Source organism: Hippichthys cyanospilos, chromosome 15 (genome assembly GCF_059441005.1).
Source record: "Hippichthys cyanospilos isolate Australia breed blue-spotted pipefish chromosome 15, RoL_Hcya_1.0, whole genome shotgun sequence".
Taxonomy (NCBI): Eukaryota; Metazoa; Chordata; class Actinopteri; order Syngnathiformes; family Syngnathidae; genus Hippichthys; species Hippichthys cyanospilos.
The window spans coordinates 4668330-4693109 of NC_142383.1; the positions used below are offsets into that span (position 1 = coordinate 4668330).

General features: G+C 36.4%; 2 protein-coding genes across 2 annotated transcripts; both read right to left on the bottom strand.

Annotated features, from left to right (window-relative positions):
- Positions 1-936: 936 nt before the first annotated feature.
- On the bottom strand, positions 937-6934 carry ccdc152 (coiled-coil domain containing 152). Its single transcript, XM_088435796.1, has 8 exons — positions 6552-6934; positions 6285-6390; positions 5571-5639; positions 5301-5365; positions 4875-5010; positions 3465-3592; positions 2427-2528; positions 937-1495 (listed from the first exon to the last, which is right to left on the bottom strand). The coding sequence occupies exons 1-8, from the start codon at positions 6612-6614 to the stop codon at positions 1370-1372; spliced, it is 795 nt and encodes a 264-aa protein (XP_088291922.1). The 5' UTR covers positions 6615-6934; the 3' UTR covers positions 937-1369.
- Positions 6935-7694: 760 nt separating this feature from the next.
- On the bottom strand, positions 7695-23346 carry ghrb (growth hormone receptor b). The gene is made up of 9 exons (XM_088435632.1): positions 23146-23346; positions 20105-20183; positions 13978-14113; positions 12115-12293; positions 11741-11919; positions 11380-11524; positions 10338-10428; positions 9973-10042; positions 7695-9307 (listed from the first exon to the last, which is right to left on the bottom strand). Exons 1-9 carry the CDS (start codon positions 23188-23190, stop codon positions 8471-8473), a joined length of 1761 nt encoding a protein of 586 aa, XP_088291758.1. The 5' UTR covers positions 23191-23346; the 3' UTR covers positions 7695-8470.
- Between the last annotated feature and the right edge of the window lie 1434 nt (positions 23347-24780).

Below are 24780 nucleotides of genomic sequence, written 5' to 3' on the forward strand. Positions count from 1 at the left end.
AGGTTGTGGTAAAAGTGGTGACAACTGATCTATTAGCTTTTGTGAGATGAAATGTTACGCAACTGTATTACACAATGTTCTTGGTGAGATTAGCACTAGGCTCCCTCTCACTGTCTGAGTAGCACAGATAATAAGCTTACAAAGCATCGTGTCAAAGCTTCACCAGGAGGAGCTCCTCTCCCATTCAGGTGTTTTGACATGGTGATCAGGAAAGTGGGAACACTGAGACGGACAGCAAAACATTGAACCTTCTACTTTCCTTAAATTTTGTTTGGTCAATCAAGAATCGGATTTTGTGTTAAGGTAAATGACAAAAGACTCTTAAAGAAAAAAAAATCATGGACCCTTGTTGGTTATTAACCAGTTCAGAGTGTTCACAAATTTTACTCCAAAATCAGGTTGAAAAACTCAAGCTCACCTGCAACATTAGTGAGAACTATAGTATATATTGAATAAGTTCAACTACACACTAATCCATTAATTTTCTACTGATTTTAATGTACTCAAGCATTCACATTCACACAGATACTGAGAACAGACCTGCAGTCTGACAAATGCACTACTATGCCATTAGTTAGGAGTGAAACTACAACTGATTTGAATCAGAAAACAGGTTTTGATTTCACCGAACCTAATCGAAACTCTACCATCCTTGCATTTATCATCATATTTGTCAAATCGTTTTTGTGAGATGCACAACAGACATTAATTGGTTTGATGTTGCTTGTTCTTTGTATTTAATTAACTAGAACAGTTTGGTCTTTGAAAAGCCTTACCATGTTGTTAAATATTGATGAAACTGACAAACGCTACTTCCATATCAGATCGTATTCACAGTGAATGGATCTGAATCAAATCATTCTACTTGAAAGTGTTCTATTCCTGAATCCTATCGTAGCATAGTTATCGCGATAACTGCATCAAACTGTATCAGTGTGTGTCAAATCAGCGTTTATTAGAGAGATGCACACACCTAACATCAGTGATGCTGAGTTGAGCTTAGAATAGATTTTTCAATGGCAATTGGTCTCGTGTTTTTCTACTTAGTACTCAATGCTCCGCCTGCCGGCCGCTCACTGATTCGGATATCTGATTGGATTTAAGACTTAGACAGGAATACAGCCTGTGTTTAACCGTGATCTCAGTACACTGGTCACCTGCCAGGATGACACTGCAACTGCAAGTCAATGTATGACAGTACACAGTGCACGGGAGAAGATTTTCCTGTTAATTTACCCTATGTCAAATACTTGAATTCAAAGAATCTGGAAAAGTTAACACCCTGGAACATAAAGAGTTGTGAATTGTTGCTTAAACCTTCAGAAGTGACAGGGCAGCAGCCTATTAGTGCTATTAGCCTTCAAAGAATTTAGGTCCTTCTTTTCTTCAAACGGCTGCAGTGGCTGCCAATACGCTGGCTGTCTTCCAGCTCTTTGATTCTCTGACGCAGAGCCCCGATCTCTTTGTTTTTTTCTTCCTGAATGAACTGCAGCTTCTAATAGGCAAACAAGCACAGTCAAAACAAACAGGTACATCCTCAACATCCAGACAGCATTTCTCAAAACAAGACTGTTGCTGATGTCCCCCCCATTTCAACAATTGAGTTCCCTCTGGTCTAGGAGTTCATATATGTCAGTACTTCTCAAATAGTGGGGCAGGCCCCCAATGTAGGGGGGCGAGGTGATGCCAGGGAAAAAGCTTTGTTTCTGTCACGTGAAGTGTATTTGCAATAAAATAAGAATTGTCAACATTTTTTTATAATCTGGCACTTTGATGCACTTGTTTTTTTTCTGTTTTAGACTAAGCTTTAACCTATATTAATGTAAAAATATTTAACAGTTGCTATAAGTTGATTTATATTGCTTTTTTCTTTTGATAAGGTTAAAATGAATATATTTAGGTATACTTAGCCATACTCCACAAAAGGAGGCTGGAGCGAGGTGGATTTGAACTCGGGTCCCTGAACTATGAGGTGGACGTGCTAACCACTGATCCACCGAGCCACCTTCAAACTTGTATCACAATACCAATTTAGATGTAAAGTACATGAATACGATTGTTACATTAGCAACAGGCACAGAAAACGAACAGAAAGTCAGCACGGCAAAAAGCGTGTATTAAATATCAGCAATAAGCGGCTCTAAAAAAATGGATGGATAAATGTATGGATGGATGAATGTTGTTTGTCCTATTTTTGCACCACTGAGTACAGAGTTTCACAAATATTAGTGTCAAAATTTCAATTATTTTAAATCCATTTAGCATGCATCGGCCTTATTTATTTTTAATATGTTAAAATAGATTTCAACAGGTGTGTCGGGGAATGAAACCTAGAAAAAAAGCGGGACAGCGGCCTTTGCGGACCGAGTTTGGACCATGCTTTAGACCATGAATACCAGTCAAAGTAAAATAAAAAAAACACTCACCCTCTTGAAGAAATTTTGTGCCGTACTAACAGACTCATGTTGTTTCTGCTGGTGCTGGCTCATTTGAGCTGTATTCTGAACTCTCCCTAACTTTTCACCAAACTGCCAAAACATAAATAAATAACTAAATAAATAAATATGGTTAGCAAGGATGCAACAACATAATTCAAAACAAAAGTTGAAGTACAGTAGAACTCCTCCACAACGAAATCATATTTGCAGCGAGAAATTTTTCACAACAAGGGACTTTTTACTATAGCAAATTTATGTCTCAGATGTAAACATAAAACACGTGTTGTAAAATTTACAATCTGACTGAAATTATAAACAAAACATTTTAAAAAAAAAAGAAAGAAATTGCCAAATCTATGGCCAAATCCTTCAAATGCAGCTTTATAGGTGTCATGTATCATTGATTATGTATTATTTTCCTTAAATAATAACATCAGTATTTTCTTATAGGTTTCAAAAATTAGGTTTTCGTGATAATATTATTATAGCTACGGTTTAAAAGTATTTTTTTGAGAAACTCGATGTTCACAAACAGTAAAACGTTCATGAAATGAAAGAACAGAGAAGTTCAGAAAATTAATCGAGATGCCTACAATCTTTTTTTTCTTAAAGAGTCAGAATTGATAATTGTTTCAAACTGGGATCAAATGGAAGAACCTGAATCAGAACCAGAATTGTCCAAATTTAAAGAATGCCTTATGGTAGGCATGACCATGTACGCCAAATCAACACCAAAAACTTCAGGTGCATGAAAACCGTCCCTTCACTAATTACTGGAATGGTGTTGCTACTTAAAGTTATGTTGTCTTTAGTCTTCAATGAAAACATTACCACACTATAATTAATGATCTCTATTTAACTTCTGGAGATGTCTTTAACATTCATTTAACAGTCATTAATTACAAGACTACACTAGTACCACCTGCTTTGTATATACCATTTTTTTTTTACTGGTGGCCTTAAAACATACACTTAAAAAACATACAAAATATAAAACCAATACTGTTGGAGGACTTTTTTTTTTACCTCTATTTGTAACTTCAGAAGCTCGCTTTGCTGTTTTGTCTCCTGGTCCTTCAGCTTCCTGTTCATCTCCTCCAGATCCAGATCTTTTTGCTTCAGTAACTTCATAACGTCAGCCTCTTTGGCTTGGACTGCAGCGATAGAGATTCAAAAAATATTTATTCTGTTCACACCAAATGAGAAGCTGTTAGCAATTTTGAAGGTAGCAAGAAGTGAGTGTCATAAAAAAAAAAAGAATAACTACCAAGGTAATATAGTTACGATAAGATGACTAATTATCTTGCAGGTAAACACAAATTAAGATCCATTTCCAGCTTATTAGAAAAGCACCTCAATGTACAATATGGTCCAACTAGCGATTGTAGTTATGTTCGTGAATTCAGTAGAACGGCTGCACTTCATTGGGCACTCCAGCAGACGTGCCCTCTGATGCATCTACTAATATGATTTAAAAAAGTAGAATGGAACTTAGATTTGCAAAAAACATGTCTAATTCTATGCATAGATGGTGTAACATGATTTTGATGGATTAGAAAAGTGCTTCTAAATTATTTTTTGCAAAAGACTACCTAAGGAAAGAGAAAAAAAATTGTGCCCCCCCCCACTTATTGCATTGACTTTAAAAAAAGATATTTGTCCATGAAAATGACTATTCATTTTTAACAAACAAAAAAAACTAACAATATAAATCAACTTTCAAGAAATGTAAATCTAAATCTCAAATCTCTAAATCTAAATGTCAATACTTATTTGCCCAACTGAACCATTTGATGCTGGAAACAAATATGAAATCAATAAAAAATAAAACATTTAAATTGATCTGGAACATTATCACGGGAGCACACATATCTTAAACATTAACCTGAAAAAAAGGTATAAAACATTGTACAGATTTTTTTTTTTCAAAATCTCATTAATCATTAATGATATATACGAAAAACAATGTGGTTGACAGCAATTTAACAAGTTAATAACCCCCACACAGACACCACCTGGCACCACCTGGTGCCATGGATGTGCAATCACACTTCACATGGCAAACAAAGCATTTTCTCCAGTCATTACCCCCCAAAGGGGGCATGCCGAAGTTTGATAAGCACTGTATTACTGTAGATGAAGGTGGAGGCATACGTTTGTGAACGTATTTAGGAGGAGTTTTTTTTTTCCATTTTTTTGTGTAAATGTGTTCAATACATAATTAAACAGACCGCTAAATTTGTGATACATGACATAACTACACTTTACAGTTGCCCTGATTATGACCTCATTGCCCAAAGCCCACATGCAATATAAAATCTCTACAAGACCAGTAATTTTACACATTTCATTCTGGTCGATTATTTTAATAAAAGTTCTCAGTGAATAAGCTCTTGTCACATTTGGGGTAGTGCGAGTTACATTGACAGCTCTTACGTTGCCGTAAAGCTTGTTTGTGGGCCTCCTCCACCTGCTTCGTGCACTCTTGCTTGACAGTCTCTAGCTCCCTCTTGTGGCTGTCTTTTTGTTCTTCCATTTCACTGAGCAGTCGTTGTATCGCAGCCTCCCTATCCTGATAGAAAAAAAAAATGTACATCTAAAACAGATACCTTTATCTAAAAAGGAAAAAGATGAAATGTGTTCATATGATACCCATATTTAATTTTCTGATTGTGACGAATTAGTAATGAGCCACGTATCAATTTTCTATAGAGCTTTTTTTGTTCAGACTTATAAACAGTCATTAAACACCTTCGGTGACAAGTGATGCCTGTACCAAATCCAGACGAGTCATAAAGGACAGGATCAGTGAATAAAATAAAATCACAGTGAAAACTGGTCTCTCAATTTATTGAATGTTACCTTTGTTGTTCTTTGAGTTTGTTGCATCAAGATTGTCATATTGCTCTTCAGTGTCTCATTCTCCTCTAGGACATGAGAAAATAAATATTTGCCTTATCATTCTTATATGGGCCATACAGTAACCAGGTGATGCCATATACCAATAGCAAACAATAAAATTACACCAGGGATGCACCCTACAGAAAGGAATTGAGATCCTCTTGGATTAGCGACAAATGATGACCGTAGGTAATAAATTATTCCCGAAATCAACACATGTATTTGTGTTACCTCTGAGGTTGCACTGCTCTTGCAAAGTCTGCTGCAAATTATTCACGGTGTCATGTAGGACTTCCCTATCTGAAAGAGTTTAATCAGAGACACAATCCAGCATTGGCCAATGACATCTGCAGTAGTCAGTTCTTGTATCAATCGGTATATTTGCAGAACTGCATCACAAGTGAAATGTGTTTTAAGAATGTGGCTTGGGATAAAGTATGTAGTTTGTGCGTATTAGTGTGTCTTAGCAGTCACTTAATTAAATATAACTTCAGAATCTAGTGTATACAAGCATTCTATCATGTACTTTTTCCTCATACATAAACGTGAACTAAAATAAACTGAGACAATGCCATGAGTTATTAAAGCTCTCAGTTCAGTACAGTTCGAGGTCAATTACATTATTATTGTAGACCTCTCGACGATTTAATTTATAAAAAAAATATGAGTTTGTCTTTTCATTGTGATAGGAGTTGTACATTTTGTTGCGTAAATACAATTTGACGCCATCCACTTTTCTGTGATCTTGCCAGAGGTAGGCGACAAATACACGTTTTTGTGTGAGCGTGCGTGAGTGTGTTTGTGTGTGTGTGTGTGTGTGTGGGGGGGGGGGGGGGGGGGGGGGTCATCAAAATGTAGCACAAGTTGCAAACTGTAAAATATTCATAACCGTGCAAATCAATAACGTATGCGCTACGAGATTAAACACGAAATAGAAAAACTCACCTACAGTGTATCCTTTCTCTTTGGTCTCATAAAATTTCACGAGTCTATTGGCGTCTTCGAGCATCGTCTCCAACAAAGTGTTCTTACTATTTAACTCTGTGATTACCTATGAATAAAAACGATTAGAGTGTGACAACCCACGCTAACTGACAAACTTTTCTTTAGCACCAAGCCAATACTATACTGCAAGGTAGATTGCAGTGCTCTCTGTAGAGCATCACCACGACAAACTTAAGTAGCTGGGTTCAAAGTTATACATTAACTTACATTTTCGAGTGCGGTGAATTCCTCCGTGAATTTGTCAAGATTAATGCCATTCAACATTGCCATGTGGGAGATAAGGTTAGAATCAAACGTTGAAATGTTTAACTTTGGGCAGAAGAGAAAAAGGCTAACGTGCTCAATCCTAGTAGCGGCTAGCTAGCTAGTTGCACAGCAAGTACGCATTTAAAATTTTAACTGCAGGCTACATGCTAATTGTTATCTTAAAAAGTATGTTATGAGTTTGTTTTGAGTTTCAAGGATTTACTACATCCATGAAAATTTTAGCTCGATTTAAATTGATGTTATAGTTTAAACAAATTACAATAGGTTTCTACAATATATTAAGAATGTATTATCTAATAGGCCTTATGTAATGTAATGCACAATAAAACGTCCAATTGGAATAAGTAGCTTAAATTTGACGCAGCACTTTCGTGGAGTAACGATACGGATTTATTAAAATATTTAATTAAATATAGAAATTAACAAATACAAAGTATACAACGTGAAAGCTGCCCTTTCAAACAGGAGGAAATTTTTAAACCTCTAAAAGAAGGTACAATATTTTATATTTTAAGTCTTAGCTATAATTATGAATCATGGATAACAGCACGAGCACCTGAGAACACAGGCTACATGGAGGAAATACTCAGGAAGCACAGAAATCAAAACAACTATCTCTGGAACACAGAACTTTTATTTTAGCTGTGTTAAAACATAAAAAGATGCACTTCTTGAGAAGCGTTTGGAAATTAAGTGGCAATTCATAGTCTATTTACAAGAATATCTACAGCCTGTAGCAAATATATACAAAGATACACAGAACTCGCGTATATGAATGACAAGTTGCAAGTGGAAAAAATATTTTTTTCATTATTGCAACTGAGCAGAGATCTTTATTCAATGACCCACTGATGACCCAAAGTTGATAGCTAATTACTTGCCTTATGGCCAGATCTTAATCAAGGAGACATGTAGTATATAATGCAGTGAACGTTTCCTCATCATCGGGATGGAAACTGATTTTATATATATATATATATATATATATATATATATATATATATATATATATATATATATATATATATATATATATATATATATATATATATATATATATATATATATATATATATAATATATATACACACACTGTAGTGATAACCCCACCCCAAAAAAGGCGTTTCCAACTGTGCACAGATGATGCCATAAGATGGTGCCAATGTACTAAAAAAAAATGACCATGAAGCATCAACACCATGCAGCAATCATACACAATAATAAACCAATGTTACATAAATGACTATTCAGTAGTTAAATTCAACAAGTTCAGTTCAACACAAACCTGAGGGTTTTAAGTCATTAAACTAACCTTTTGCCATTTATGCACAATAATATATGTAATGAAGTTGTATATCACTGAGTATAATTACAAGAGAGAAGAGCAACAATGTTGTTTTAAGTTTCCCTTTGACGGTGTAGGAAGTGTTGTTAAGGACTGACATTAGAACAGGACATCTCAAGCAAACAAAAACAAGCAAATAAACACGTAAAACACCAAACAAGGCGACCAAGATTCCATCAGATGGAGCCGATGTAATACATTAATGGCTCTAGCCTGACAAAAAAAAAAAACAGCAGCAAATAAACAAGATTTTCAGCAAACAATAGTGAATTGGGCCATTTCCAGTTATGGCTTATGTACAGTAATTTCAGTTCTTTGTTTATAGAGTAATACACATCCTTGCCCCTAGGGGTAGTGCAAACCAGAGCTAGTTGAGCTGGTAGCAAGATGGCCATCCCTTTCTATTTTAGGTGAACTGACATTCAACACTCAGTCATTAATCATAAAGACTGTTTTAGGTGTTTGTCTTTTCTGTTGACTGAAACATTTTAACTTCAGAAAGGTCGTTGCAGGGTTATGGTGTAATATTTCCCAAAAGGTCGGGTGTCAGGTAGCCATCTGGTGTTGGCAGGACCTTTGAGGCTGGTATTGAATTTGGTGTTAGTACAAGGATGTTTTGCCTATCGACATCTTCTACCAGCGTATACGATGGAGTAGGGGGAAGGTGGGATGTGGGATTTGTAACACTTCCAAGGGATGGTTTTTGATAGTCCTCTAATGATGGACATGGACTAGAACTCACATCTTCCCCTGATGAACATAATTCATTGGAGTTGCTTGCGGGCGAAGATGGGCTCAATTTTCCTGCATTGAGCTTTGGCGTGCATGTTACATGAAGCTGAAGCTTGCTCTTGTTCTCTTCTTTTTCGGCTTTGATTTCCTTTTTGACTGTGTTTTTCTCATCCTCAGGTGACAACAGCACCTTGCCAGATGGCTTTACCTCACTTACCTGTGTATACATTGCCCCTTTGACTGAGACATCTGAAGGTGGATCTCCTACAGCGGTGTTTGGGCTTGCAGAGCAAGGTCCAGAAGCAGTAGGTGACTCCTTATTGCGGATTTGATTTGGGACAGGGGAATGGAAATGTGATGTTTCTGCATCGCTGGCGAGATCAGGATCACAGCAGCTTGCATGGCCAGAATCATCATCCCTAAAACCCATGGAAAGATGTGAACAGTTGGAAAACAAAGATCGATCCATCAGAAAATCTGTGTCCAAGTTTGTGAGTCTATCGCTCTGCTCCTCAAAGTCCAGATCGATGAATTCCACCCAGGGATCATTGGTGTACAGCTCTGGTCTCAGATCAGGGGGGGATCCCAGAATAGATGTCAATTCCTTTAGTTTTCCTTTCTAAAGAATTAAATGGAAAAAAAAAACAACAGTTGGCGACTTTTGTTTCATAATAGCAGCAAATATATCGTTACATAATGATATAAACAGACGAGGCTCATAAAAGGTCTCTCTTGGCTAACGTGGTCTTTTGCAAGGTGATCATCTGTGAAATTGCAGCTGTGATTGTCTTCACCACATGACAAAAATAAGGTGCATGGCTGCATGATGTTGAAAACAACTTTAACGGCAGGGAGTACCAGAGAGCCACTCAAAGTGGCAAAACAACACAGTCAAAGAGGTCAAGAAAGCAAACTAATTGCTGGCAACTCCTGGGTCAGATGAGGTAACAAAATACATTGATTTAGATACCTCATAGATACCTCATAGATACCTTCTTGCAATACATTTTAAAAGAATAAGAAACTGCGTGCCAATGTTTTAAGTGTTAGTGTTTACGTGCAAACTGTACGGAGGTTTAGTTCTCTATTTTAATGCTGGCTGTGATGGTGGTCATAAGTAAAATACTTGGTGACCACCCTGATACAGATTTATTTCAATAACATTTTATAATAGTAAATATTTTCCCCTGCATTTAAGTGACACCAGGACAGGTCAAAATGAGCTTTTTCATTGCCAAGCTTGTTTGCACCCATAAAAATCTAGTATTACAACATGCATGGTACCTTAAGTAGTTCAGGGTCTATTCCTTTTATTTTTGGTCCAGGCACAGGTGGTAGAAGAATGACCATCAGCCTTTAATGAGGAAAAGTTAAATGTCATAAACAAATTGAAATACAATGCATACAACAACACACTGTTTGTTCTGATGGTTTACTGCTGAATGTTCTTTTTTTCAATTCAAGTCTACCATGAACTAGGTCACACACACACACACACATATATACATATATATACATACATATACATACATACATATATATATATATATATATATATATATATATATATATATATATATATATATATATATATATATATATATATATATATAGATAGTAAATAGTACACACACACTATTGTTACTTACTTTTCTTGCTGCGATAAGATGACCAACATGAGGATGGCTATGACGCACAACGTGCCAAAGATGAGCAATGCCAACAAAGGAAATCTTGATGCTAGAAAAGTAGACACATTATATCATAGAATATAGTTTATAAAAGCAGCCAAAAGAAACAAAAATGTGCTCTCTAGATGCCTGCAATTGTGTGGTGCAGTTCTCTGTGTGGTGTACAACAAAAATCTCAACCTTTTTGTTGGGGGGGGGGGGGGGGGGGGGGGGGGGGGGGGATAGTAGGATGCAAGGGCCACTTTAAAGTGTAGTGACTAATTTATTTAACACGCTATTATCAGTCAATGAAGACATGACATAGTTATGACACACAGTTATGTTGATAAACTACTGCAGGACAACTTTTTGTTAAAGGTGATGGCCCTGTATCCCACTAGCCCTAGATCCACTCCTGCACTGAACAGCAACCCAATCCCAGCTCCACATTAGGGACCAGAACAAGAACAAATCGTAGTCAGGAGACCATTTTTTAAATCAGTTACATGTAATGGACCCTGACTCAGAAACAGTTTTTTGCTCGGAAACTAAATTCTTTATTAACATCAGTTTTTTTTTGTTTTTGTTTTTAATAGAAATGTCATAAATCTTGACATAAAATTCTACAGTATAGAACTCATTCAATTTGCTAGGAGAAATGGAACCTAGTTTTTTTACACCTTTTTTTTCCCCTAAATTGTCTTGTAATTTTTAATATACACTGCGAGCCGCTGAATAATTAATGTAGCTAATGGCTCTTGGGCCGAAGGTTGCACACCACTGCCACAAGCAGGAATTGGTAGTTGGCAGAAATGACATTAGAAATCAATATTTTATCAATAATTTCTTTTAAAGAGCCCAATAAAAATCAAACATTGTCTAATTATATTTCAAATCAATCTCAAGAACATAGTAAAAAAATACCTAGCAACCTACCATCTGTTTATCAATGCACTTTCATATTTTAGTGCATCTGCTATAGATCTTTTCACATTGGTTTCATTTATTTATTTAATTGTACCTTCAGATGGGACGTGGACAAATATAGAGTCACTGAACCCTCCAAACTTCTTCTCGCCAAGCTTTTTGCAGCGGACCCGAACTTCATAATTGACGTTACTTTGAAGCCCATAGAGAGAACGATGTGTGGTTTTAACAAGCTCGGCCTGTGGTTAACAGAATAGTCACATTTCAGTTACACTTTTTAAATAACATTTCGAATATCGTGTACTGTTGACTAATTAAAAAACAACAAAAAAACTTGCTTGAATGGAGAACATGATTTTACAATATTAGAATTTCTACAGTGTGGTTCTACAGCAGATGCTGCTTGGGATTGCATGAATATAATAATGAAATATTAAAGCACATTTCACACTCACCGTTTCCCAGTGTTCAGAATCTACTTTGCGGTGTTGGACCTCATACTGCAATGTCATCCATCCCATTTTCACATCTGCAGATGGTGGTGGCATCCAACTGACCATTATATCATAGAAGCTACCGGTTGAACTCACATTCAGCATTGTCCAGTTGAGGCCAAGAGGCGGATCAGGTTGCACTGCAGAGAGATTTATTTATTTATTTTTTTCATTATTCTCACGTGACATTTTTGCCAAACTATTTTTCCGTGTGATTCAGGGCAGGTTTATCTAAGAAATCAGTGGTTCTACAGAGAGTGATTGTTTTAAATCATGTTTTTAATAACCCTCTGTGGTACATGACAAAGATAACTTCAGTCTTGGATTACACTTACCAATATCCTGAACATTGAAATGTTTCTCATCATAGAGGATGGTTTGATCTCTTGAGCGGAGCTGAACGCTGTAATCAATCCAGACAGATGTGTGGTTTTCACTGAAGAAACACTCATTTAACCTCTCTGTGGAGTAATGAGGACACTCACTCCACTCTTTAGGAGATGTGTGCAGAGGTCTGCGAGGATGATAAAGAATGTGATCATATACACTGTATAAGAGGTGGCTGTAAGTAACAATTTAAGGTGGGAATAATGAGCATGAAAATATTGTGGTTGAGTATCAAGAAAAATTACCCTAAAGTCTTTTATTGTGGTTTTTTCTTGTAGTTTGTTAGAATCATTGCTGGATTTCAAAACTCATTAATATGGTGAAAATGAGTTACTGTCACATCTGCAAATGTAAACCACTTCTAAATTTGACCTTTAGCATTATCCTTTTAACTAGAAATGATCGCAGATTATTAAACTGTGCCTCACAGATCTAAAACGTAAAAAAGAAATCTGTCTACAATTCATATTTTTGTCAATGAAAACTAATTTCCAAAGTATAAGCCTGGTTTTGTGAAAACGTATATATATATATATATATATATATATATATATATATATATATATATATATATACTAAAATAAATTGAGCGTGGGCAATAATAAATATATTTTAGATGAATAATAATAAAATCGTTATTATACATGCATATGAGTATTGCTCGACATGAGCAAGTGGCAACACTGCTAGACAGTGACCTTGAACAAGTAAATACTTCACCATTTTAGGCCTTGTCTACACGTAGCCGGGGTTCTTGCAAAAGGGTGGGTAATGTCTCTGTTTTTCCCTATTTGCTATACGTGGCTGGGCTTTTTTTTCCCATAAAAACCAAATATTTCAAAAGCTCCAGCCAAAGTGAAGAATTGCCCAAGCCTCCGGTTTCGTGGGTGTGTTTAACCAACTTAAACGGACATTTGTGTCATCGAGCTACTCTTTTTTCCTGCCAGAGATGCAGATACAGGTGACGTCAGATGCGGAATTTCTTTCTGACTGGACACGTCAACGTCCATGGCAACAGCAGCGTCAGTGAATTTGGCAACATTACTGCCACCTAGTGACTTATCACGCTTGTACACAAATTTGAAATTTGAAACCGCACTATGTGGTTTCGTATGGACGAGACTTCTTTAAATAAACAAACAACAACAATGAGAGGGAGACTATACGGATTTAAATAACATGGTTACATGTAGACAAGACCTTAGTAGCCATAAATCAGTGGAATGGACAAAAGTGTGCATTAGCCATAAAAATGTTCTTTTTAAAAAAAAAAAAAAACACGGTGATAGTTTGACAGCTGCGCAGAGGGAGTTCCGATGTTTTTACAACTCAGCACGTAATGGTGCAGTTCCATGAAAACACGGAAGAAAATGCAATCAAAATAAAATTTAAAAATTTGATAAAATATTGGATGAATAACTTGAAAGACACTGGATCTGCCTGATAGAAAAAAAAAACAAAAACAGGACGGCCAAGAAGTGCTCTTACTTCACAGAACATTGATGTTGTACGCGAGTACAAAGAAAAATGTTCAAATTTTAAGTTTCATTTTCTACAGCAGATTTCAACAATGATTTTGTACAATAGGACACCATCTACAGGATGTAATTTTATAAAAATGAAAGGTTCATCATTTATTCTTAAATGGCATTTTTTAAGGTTTCAATAAAATATTTTTCTTCCATCACTCTTGTTAATCGTATTGTTAAAAAGTTCCAATTGTTCTTTTTTATTTCATCCCATTTTAGGGATTACACTCGGCCAGCTTGCTTGACTGTAGACACACTTTGAAATGGACTTTAACTGCTTACTTTTTGGCAATGTAGAATAAACGCACATCTTGTGGCTTGGAAAGGTTCTCCATGGTACCAACATCCCATCTGCAGTAGAAGGTCTCCATGTTTGTGGACACACAGCCGGTGAGATGTGGGAATTTAACAGGCGAGTCTAGTTAAGCATGAATGAAAAATATGAGAGAAAAGTAAAACAATTTAAAGATATTTTTTTCAAAACATTTTCATAGTTTTTGCCATAGAGGGAAGCTCAGTTGTACTTTCGTGTTGCAACTGAGCTTTCGCCTGCCACAGTGCAAACATTCCCATCTTCCTAGAAGTCATTTTCCCTGCTCTTCATTGCAAACTGCCACATTACCACAACACTTCTTATAGAAACAGCTATTTTCTTTCTATACTGACCGAAACTTTTTTTCTGTATTTAGATCTCATTTTACTGCCAAAATAGAGTCAACACAAAGACAATCACTCTTTTCTTGATTTTTTTTTTTTTTTTTTTTTACAACATAGTATGCTCACTAAAGGAAGAAGTAAACATTTACCACGAAGCATTAACCACTGTTAGTTGACTGGGTGCCAAGTTAATCAGTTACTAGACTGCAGCACATAATCTATGGGTAAACTTAGGTAAAATCGTAAACAGTAGGTTTGTTAAAAGCAGCTGTGTCATTGCTCTACAATCTACATCATTACTTCACAAAGGTTTTCACCTTGACCCAGACTTGACTTAAAAAATTGACATTAGGGCTGAATGGTTTTGAAAAATAATTTACTAACAGTTTTTACTTAGTATTATTGTATTTGAGAATTATTGTGGAATTGTTTTTTTTCCTATATATTTTAGTGCAGGCAATAACTTGATCTGTGTTGATTTACACAATAAGATAAAAAAAAGAATATAGAAGTCAGATCCTTTATCTACTTCAGAGTTGTTTCATTGAACGCTTTGACTTGCAGTTTTTTAAATGTTCACTGTGACATTTCCTTTTACATGACTATAGCAATCGAATTTTAAAAAATATCCCGGTAAATTTTTTCTGAAATATTTTTGCACCTTGTGTACCTTGCTACAGTGACATTTTAAATCTTCTGTATTTCCTTAATTAGAGAGCACTTGACAATGAAAATCCTTCAAACATTGAACACCTTGTGTTTAGTCATTGTGTTCTCACACTTGACAGAGGTAACAAATTATATTAACGGCAACCTCTCCTGTTTACATTTCTGGGAAAGCTGCAGCAGTTTGCCAAACCCAACATCACAGAGAAGAATGATAGTAAGTGTGGATGGGTCGAATACTGAGAAGCAATGTGAGAATAAGATCTGAGGCAACACTCAGTATAGTACGAGCTTCAAGGGAAGGAGTGTCAGGGGGTAAATATAATCTGTTTACTACATGACTAACAACTACTTGGAAATACACTGTGCTAAGGATGCAGGGAAAAATCAATGTTTTTGTTTTTCTTTTTCATGCTGCTTGCTTGTGTTAAGCCCATGTACTACAGCTTTCTCTGAATGTCCAAAAACGTGCATTATGTTAGGCCTCGTCAATGTTTCTTAAAATGAGGGGTCAACAAACAATTATTCCGGGTATTGTTCTGTCTGTGGTAAAAAATGCACAGACACAAATAAAACCAAATTGAGAAATGTATGCTGTTTTTTACATAATGACAACAAAATCTAAACTGCAGATTAACACTGAAGTACTGTATAAACCCTGCGGTATACTAGGTGTGACAGAAATGGTTTCAATATTAGAATCACATATTTAAGCAATATTTTGGATATTCTACAAAATTTATTGTGGTACACTACAAGATGAAACATTGTTTTAAATTAGATTTGATGGCAGATGATTCGAGATCATTGCTGACTATATCTCACCTTCTAGCATTTTCCTTTATTTAATCCATCCATCCATTTTGTCAACTGGTTTTTCCTTACGAGGGTCACTGGAGCCTATCCTAGCTGTCTTCACGCAGTACGCAGGGTACACACTGAACTGGTTTCTAGCTATTTGCATTGCACACAGAGACGAACAGCATTTCACACGCAATTTGGAGTGTCTAAATGATCTACCGTGCATGTTTTTTAGAATGTGGGAGGAAACCAGTGTACCACTTGGGTACAGGGCCAGAGTGGGACGCAAACCCGGAACTGTGAGGCGAGCGTGCTAACCAGTCTGCCACCAGGCCACCCATTCCCCTTTAATATTACACACAATTAATGGTGATTTTCTATTATCCTTTTGTATTTCTATTAGAGGTGATTCTCAACCTTTGGTCAGTGATCTACCCCCTGAGAAATATGTTTTCAGCAGAGGAAACCTTAACCAGTGCAAAGCATTTTTGGGTTGAAAAAAAGAAGAAAAAAAAAGACTTAAAACATGCCATCAGTGAATGATTACTTAACCTTTCAAACTTAATTTGTATTGGTCCACAAAAGACTTATCAACATAAAGTGTCCTTTTGGATCATAGACATCTGTTATCAAAAAGAAAAAACTTAATTATTAATAAATATTTGTTCACAAGTACTGTATTTTTCGGACTATAAGCCATGACTTTTTCCTCATGATTTGAGCCCTTTGACTTATAGTCCAGTGCGGCTTATCTGTTGTTCTATATTTCTTTTTTTGCTAGACACCAGCAAGCAAATGTGTGAATCTGTTCGAGGTTTCAATTTATGGAACAACTATGAAATAGAACTGAAAAGATGTTAATGAATGGCTGTGCTCAAAGAGTTTTTAAAATATATTATTAAAAAAAAATCTTAATTGAATAATGAATGTATAACATTTTGGATACATTTGTAATGTGTAAATTTTATATACAGTACTCAATATATGATTTATTTGTGTATTTATGATTGTACCTATAAATTATGTATAATGTCTTTTTATGACAGGTCGAACCATCGAACCATTCTAGTATGGGGAGAATCTGGCTTTTTAAAAATATTGATATTGAATAACCTACTGAAAATAAAATTTATTTGATGAACCTATATTTTCCGGAAAGCCATCCATCTTCTATGGCATTTAATTAATTCACCTGCATCTGCAAGTCCAATGTACTCATCTTAGCGGCTCGCACTGCCACTAGCCCCGAAGACTTGTTCTGCTCTTGTGCAACATTGCACATTTTTTCGTATCCGCATTTCTCAAGGACTTGTTTCACCTCTAGTTGCCGAAATGCTCCCATACATGTGACTTTTATTATCTGGGTGCGTTTCTCTCCTCTTTTGCTTCGCATGACTACGCTCTTGTGAATGAGCAATGAGCCTTTAACGTGCAGCTTTCAGGTGAACATGCACATTTTTTTTCCACTAATCAATCCACAAAACATGTCCATGATGATCCGTTGTACTATTAGTTTCTATAAATACTGTATACTTAGAAACATTGCATCTTAATGAGCATTTGTCATATGTGTATGCCTTTAGTTCCCGATCATGAAACCGTCAATTGAGGTGCTAGCATATATGCTAGTATATGCCAGCCACACCATGGAACACACCATTCGCGAGAACCTTAAAATAAGGTTGGGTATCGGCCCAATACCAAATCCTGGTGGGATTTGTCCAGACCTAATACATTTAATATAATGTATAATTTTATAATTTTGTAGTGATCAACACATGGAGGCAGTTGCAATTAATATGACAATTCCAAGTGGCAGCAATCAAAGAAAGCACAAATAGCTCTGAGTAGTCTCAAAATTTTGGGCAGGGATCTAAAACAAGAACGAACTATAGCAACTGAGGAATAGCACGTGGCGCCCCTGCTCACAATATACCTGCCCTTTCATTGTTGGCAATGAGACACAATTGCCACTTCCTTATTGATGATACCTTGGCCCGTTTCTACCACCACAACATGCAGCAATGAAGCTATGGCCAAAGCCTAAAATAATACATCCTACCTGAAATGTTTTGATTTATTTGGTTATGATAACTCAGCCGTGTGCAATCATGAGCGGCGTATATCACCAGATAGCAGAGCTGTTTACCTACAACCCTGAAGGTCTGTAAAATAAAGAAGTAGGAGCAGCAGAAAAGAATGAAGGATTCTTTTCTTTGCTTACTCTTTACCACACGGATCGCAAGAATATAGCAAGAATGGCAATCATTCTTATCCTAAAAAAAACGAGTAAAGCAGACATAGATTCTAACAAGGCAACAGAAGAAACAACAAGCTTTGTATAATGTGGATTTGTTGATATAACTTTATTTTGTGTGTAGTTACTGGACCCTGCCAGAGCAATACAATACACATTGATACAGGCTTTTTATAAGAGCATGTACTGTATTTAAAAGAGTGTCAACCTGCAAACTGTGCAGACTGCATTCTTTGGGTTGGACGTCAAAGTATGTGCTTGCATAATTTCTGTCAGTGTACAAGAGCGTACTAGACTGTCAGTGTGTTCACAGGTAATGCCTGAGGACCCATTTCTGAGATGGCAATATGCAGAGCCACTCTTTCTCAAGGAAGAATCTTGAGAAGTAAACATGTTTACAAGGCCATTTTTTTTCACTCTTACTTTTTTTTTGTTGCAGGCAGACAAAATCTTCAAGGTGAAAACAAACACCCATCTGCATTGTATTTGGCCCAAATGCACTTTCTCACAGTGACTTACAGTGGACGACAAGGTGCAATACTTTGTAAGCCAAATAGAACAATTTACGGTGTAAGTGTGTTTGTTTGTACGACCTGCAAAACAGATTATCCATGGCGTTATAAACATCTGGTATGTAGAATATTATATATATATATATATATATATATATATATATATATATATATATATGTGTGTATGTGGTGACTCATATTGATACAGTCTCAGCAGAGACATTCACCACAAGAAGGACTGTGGCCTTAAGGGAACGGCAGTTAGTTGTTGGAGTTAGCGAGGTGAGATAATGCTACATGCTAGCTGACAGTGCATTGTACTTTGAATGGTAAAAAGAAATAGAACTACCTCGACACTTTTCTGTCTCGTCTCGCCGTTTTGTAACTCCACACACACACACATACACATACACATATTTATATATATATATATATATATATATATATATATATATATATATATATATATATATATATATATATATATATATATATATATATATATAAAACTAAAAAAACAGCTAAATGAAAAATTCAATTTTTCTAACTTAGGGGATATTGGTTACTGTGGGTATTTTGGGAATGTAACCACATCAATAAACGAAGGAACACTGTATTTACCATTAAAGCAAAGTTGCAGTGCAATTAGAATTCAGTATTTTTTTCAATTTGTTGCCCATTGATAATTATGAGTAAGTAAAAAAAAAAAAAAAAAACACTTTTCACATCACAATACAGAACTAATAGTAATATTTTTAATCATATTTCATCGAGAAATCTGGCAAGAATGTTGAGATGTGTATTTTTTTCTAGATCTCCGAGCCCTATTTAACATGCATTACAAATAACACAGTGGAAAACTATGATGGGCATTCTGAAAGACATCCTGAACAGATAACAGAGTTACATAATAATAAGCAGCACAGGATGTCAGGACATGAATCTGCAATGAGGACCTTATTTATATCAGTGGATAAAACAAGGTGCATTTTCACAAAGCTTTTTTCTTCCCCACAAGGGTGAGTGGTCACAAAGTGGCGGCTCCACACTTTAAACAACTTGCTATTGTTAGAGCTCTTTTTGCAGTGTAGAATTCTGGGAAGGCGTTTTCCTAGAAATCTGCAATTCGCTCTCCATGTGGAGTACTTTGTGGTTGTGCAACACATTTTACCACCGACGCAAGACCGCTCAATTCAAGGTTGAACGAAACTCTCCTAATTATTAAATTGCCTTGGTACTCATCAAAACAAATCTACCAATGACGCGGTGTTGTTTTCCTTTCAAACCAAAAAAAAAGTAAAATAAAAAATCAGAGACATAACAATATAAGCAACAACTGAATGGTCCATAAGTATTATCTTAAAGTTGATATGATAATACGGTATCATGTATTCATTATGCATGTACATTAGTGTGACCCCCCCCAAAATACTAAAACCCCTTTTTATCAAGGTATCCTAATCAAATTTGCCAAAAACAATAGTGTGTAAATAAATCCTTATCGCTGAACACATACCTTTGTCAGAAGAAGATTCCAATGCTGATGCAGTGACGCAGTGCAGAAAAAGAAAGAGAACAGCGGCCATTACGTTGATCTGTGGGGGAAGCATATGGCAAGTGTGCTCAGTGTTCAGTACAGCCCACATAGCTGAATCCACACAGCACAGCACAGCACATCTGCGTCAGGGGCACGCCGTCCGCATTTCAGGAGTAAAAGAACTCAAACACACTCCATACTCCCTGCTAAAAATCTGACAGCAAAATATATTGCTCCTATGGCAGCTATGGTAATTATCTTTTTGCTTTATCTTGATCCTGCGCAGCCAAACGAAGTCAATTTACTGTTACATGACAAAATTAAAGCTTTGTAAGCCACAAAGCTATCAATGGAAATGATAGGAATCAATAAATGGACTCGCCCATTACTCAAATTCAGCTTAAACTTGCCCCATTTTGTGGAACATGTCTTTCCTCTTCAACTGATTACGTTGACACTCATGAAAGAGTTAAACGCATGCAACATTTTGGGCCATTAATGAAGTCAACTGGAATGTATTGGGCAGACTAAACTCCATAAGCTACAGATGACACAAGTTGTGTAAAGACACATGACATACTATTGCAATAAATGCAACCACGCATTAAGCACGTGATATGACATAATGAAGGCAACATAATATTAGATTTTGAATATACTGGTTCTGTACCAGTTCTAACAGGGAACTGATTTAGTTTATCTTTTAACAGTTACAGATTTGTGCCTTGTTTGTTTTAATCTTTGTTTTTTGGCGCCGCCTCTGGCCATTGTGCATTTTGTGGTGGGGAAGGACGGTGTGGCTTCAATTGGGAGCAGTTGCTGTCGGTGCATATGTGTTGTTCCTTCTCTTTGTGAAATCGGGCCCACAAGTGTCTGTGAGTTGTGTTTTTTTCATTGGAATGCTGTCATTTATGTTAATATGCTCAAGATTAGTCATTTATTGATCTAACTGGTGACTAGATAACATGATAACTAATGTTAGTTTGTAAGTGTTTACCCCATTAGCATTTTTAATTGTGCTAAGGATTTTCTTTTGGTATATGTTAGCATATGCAAATGTATTGCATTGATAACCATACTCGTTTGCATCTAATTCATGTTTTATGATGAACGGTATCCTTCCATCCATCTCTCCATCCATTCATTTTCTGGAGCCGCTAATCCTCACAAGGGTTGCAGGCTTGCTGGTGCCTGAACTGAACTGATTGCCAGCAAATCACAGGGCACACAGAGACGAACAACCGTTCACGCACCCAACTACACCTAACGACAATTTAGGGAGCCCAATACACCTGTCATGCATGTTTTTCAGTGTGTTTTAGAGGGGGTTCACAGCCCCCTGAGAGAACCCACGTGGGCTCGGGGAGAACATGCAAACTCCACACAGCAAGGCTGGAGCGAGGTAGATTTGAACTCGGGTCTCTTTGATTGGCGGTGATGCTATTCACTGCTTCACCGAGCTGCCCCTGATGAAAGGAACATTTTTGTAATTCAGTTTTTTATACACACATACATAAGTTTTTGTAAGCACTCACAGAAGAACAGATCTTTAACATTAAGCCATTTTGGAACGAGTGACGCCGACCAATCGTAGACCAGCATCTTAGGGAGTCATGATGCTGACCAATAGCAGACCAGCATTTTAGTGACATAATCAGTGATGTATGTATAGACATATGAGCACGGAGCGACTCGTGACCGCCATGTTTGAGGCGAAAAAATGGCTTTGTCGTAAGGTGTAAAAAACATAAGGCAGGGACGTCGTGAACCAGGGGTCCACTATATACATATATACACTCGCAGTAAGATTTATAATTTTTGCATTAGGGACTTGAGTTATGTTGTATTTTCTTTTCTTTACCGTTTTAAAATATAAATGAGTGTGAGCTGCACAACTGACACAGCTAAATTAAAGAAGAGTTAAAGAAGAGCCATTGTAACATTTCGGAAGGACAGAACATTGGGTTATGAATCAAAAAATATAATTTCATTTTATATTAATCTGTGAAAGAATTCATGACTCTTCAATTTTTAAATTTGTCAAAATATGTTTTGCATCTACAATTGTTTGCTAACGAGGCGATGACATCAGCATATTATTTTATACTGCCGTTTTTGACAAAATAAATGTCAGCTACCTCCTTGGGAGAAATTGACCCGGTTTGTTATAAAAAGGTATGCAATTTGCAATTTTTATTTTCTAAACTTCAGTAGAGCTGAAAAGTAACAAACATAATTGTTGTCAAATTGAATATGTTGATTAATAAGGGAACTTATGTTTGGCTTAAATTATTTTGTTTCCGCAAACATTTGCAATGAGGGTCCTTGGAAAATTTACTTTCTGACTCCAAAATGTTGGAGAACCCCTGATATAAACAACATGCTTGCTTAATTGTTTTGGGCAGTGTTTATTTACTAAAAAATGAAAACACAAATAAATAAATAAATAAATAAATAAATAAATAAATAAATAAATAAATAAATAAATAAATAACATGGCCCTAAAGTCTTTTTGTTTTGTCTGAATTGACAGACCATCAGGGGAAAAGGTTTGAACAGCACTGCTGGATTGTCATCCCCCATGCTTGCATGGAACCTGGTCATTGCTGTGATAGTCTGTGGGGTGTGTTGTGTGCACCCTTTTCATGTACTGTATTTGTAGCAAATCGTGGGTTTAAACCTCCTACAAACCCCATACAACAATAGGGTAAACTCAAAAGTTTTTTTGTTTTCCTTGAGTACAAACTCAGCCCGTTGGTTTATAAGAAGAGCATTCCGTTTAAATCCGGTCCAGCTTCCAATGCCAGATGGATTTTCCCCTTGAAGTGCTGTCGAGGATTGTGCAGCATTCCCAAACGTAAAAACAGTAGCAACGGCAGTGGTAGCATGTCATTTTTAAAGCATACTATCAACTCCTTAAGTTTGTTGTGCACGAGGAGGACACTAGATTGTTAGCGTTAAAGTAGTAAAAATACAGAAACACGCAGCAGAGAAACGAGAGCTGACTTCAAGTCACTCACCGCTGAGAAGTCAACAACAAGCCGCTCACACCCGCGCGATTCCATTTGATTCCGTTGATTCAATCCAAAAGACTGGAAGCGTGAACTTCCTCAATAACATCAGGATCTTGGAATTGCTTGTTTACAACGATGAAGGTCCACCTACTCTCCGTAGCATAGAAATGAGGCAATCAGCCAGTCTAGTGAGTACAGTGCAGGTCTGTAGCATTAAAACGTTGAGTTGAAGTTCTGCGCGCCATCTGTTGGTGAAATTTAGGAAGCGCCCAAAAAATGGGAGATTTCCAGGAACTGCGAGAAGTGGGACGCCTATGAAGGCAACAGAGCTGCCGCTACCATTTTAGGAATTCTTGGAGTCCTCCTCTTGGACGTGAACTCTTGAAACAAGCCAAAATGACATCTGGTCAACAATACAGTATACCGAAACAGCCTATATCTACATTTGAAAACGATCCATTTCTTTCCTACCACCTAAATGTCATACACTACTAGAGATTAGGACTATTCTTCTTTACTCTTGTTCGTTTGTCAAGTGTTCAAAGTTTCAACATAACTGGTGGTAATGACCGAAATCTGAATACCAGTATAACAAACCAAGACAAAACAATCAAAAACAAAAGTAAACCTGAATGCCATATTAAGCTAAAATAGATGTTGGTATAGCTACTTTGTGGTGAACAGGACCACAACATGGTTGTACATGGATAAATGTTGTTTCCAATTCTTCAAGTACTGGCACTTACATTAAGTGAAGGATTATAAACATAACTTGCCTGTTCATCATGTGTAATAGAACTTCATACCCATACAATTTCATAATAGTTTATAGTAGTTCAGCCTGTCAGATGCTACATTATATTTGCAACTAGAATGCAGACCAACTATATGGACATTCCTCAGTCTAGATCACAGGTTTCAAACTCAAGGCCCCGGTCCGCCACATCATTTTATGTGGCCCGTTGTCTTGTGGCAAGTTGTCTTTGACATGACAAAAAAAGATGGGACGGAGGGGGACAGCAGAATGACTAGAAATTAAACCTAATATAAATACTTGAAATTAATGTTTGATTCTTTACATTTGAATATAGTTTTTATTGAGAATATATTGCATATTTAATTTTCAGTGCAAGTGTATGTGAAATGTACCAGGTTTTCTTTTTGAAAATCTGGTCACCCTACAAATGTCACCACTGTAGGAATGGTAGGCAAGTGAAAAAAAAAACAAACTTGTGTACAGCTACTTCTGCAGTGTTATCATCCTGAAGAGAAAAAAAAAAATCATCCTAACTGACACACAGTAAATATTTTAGGGCTTGGCCGCTGTGTGAGTACAAAACAACAATGGGCCACAGGAAATTTATGGACAAGGGAGTACTGGGAACGAAATGTTCAGAATGAAACTGCTGTATAATCACTTATACCACATAAATCCAAACTTCCTCCCTCTCTCTCTCTCTCTCTCTCTCTCTCTCTCTCTCTCTCTCTCTCTCTCTCTCTATATATATATATATATATATATATATATATATATATATATATATATATATATATATATATATATATATATATATATATCACAAATCACATTTGATGACTTATGTGAATGCCAGGAGCCAGTACTCGTCCACCATGTGTGGC

What these genes read in the sequence shown, in the direction of transcription:
- ccdc152 (XM_088435796.1), bottom strand. Translation starts at nt 6,614, where the DNA reads ATGGCAATGTTGAATGGCATTAATCTTGACAAATTCACGGAGGAATTC. An exon ending in AGAGCAGTGCAACCTCAGAG is followed by an intron (nt 5,366 to 5,570) that starts GTAACACAAATA and finishes CTCATGTCCTAG; the next exon opens with AGGAGAATGAGACACTGAAG. An exon ending in AAACTCAAAGAACAACAAAG is followed by an intron (nt 5,011 to 5,300) that starts GTAACATTCAAT and finishes TTTTTCTATCAG; the next exon opens with GATAGGGAGGCTGCGATACA.
- ghrb (XM_088435632.1), bottom strand. Translation starts at nt 23,190, where the DNA reads ATGGAATCGCGCGGGTGTGAGCGGCTTGTTGTTGACTTCTCAGCG. An exon ending in TTGTTGTTGACTTCTCAGCG is followed by an intron (nt 20,184 to 23,145) that starts GTGAGTGACTTG and finishes CTTCCCCCACAG; the next exon opens with ATCAACGTAATGGCCGCTGT. An exon ending in ATCTTATCGCAGCAAGAAAA is followed by an intron (nt 10,043 to 10,337) that starts GTAAGTAACAAT and finishes TCCTCATTAAAG; the next exon opens with GCTGATGGTCATTCTTCTAC.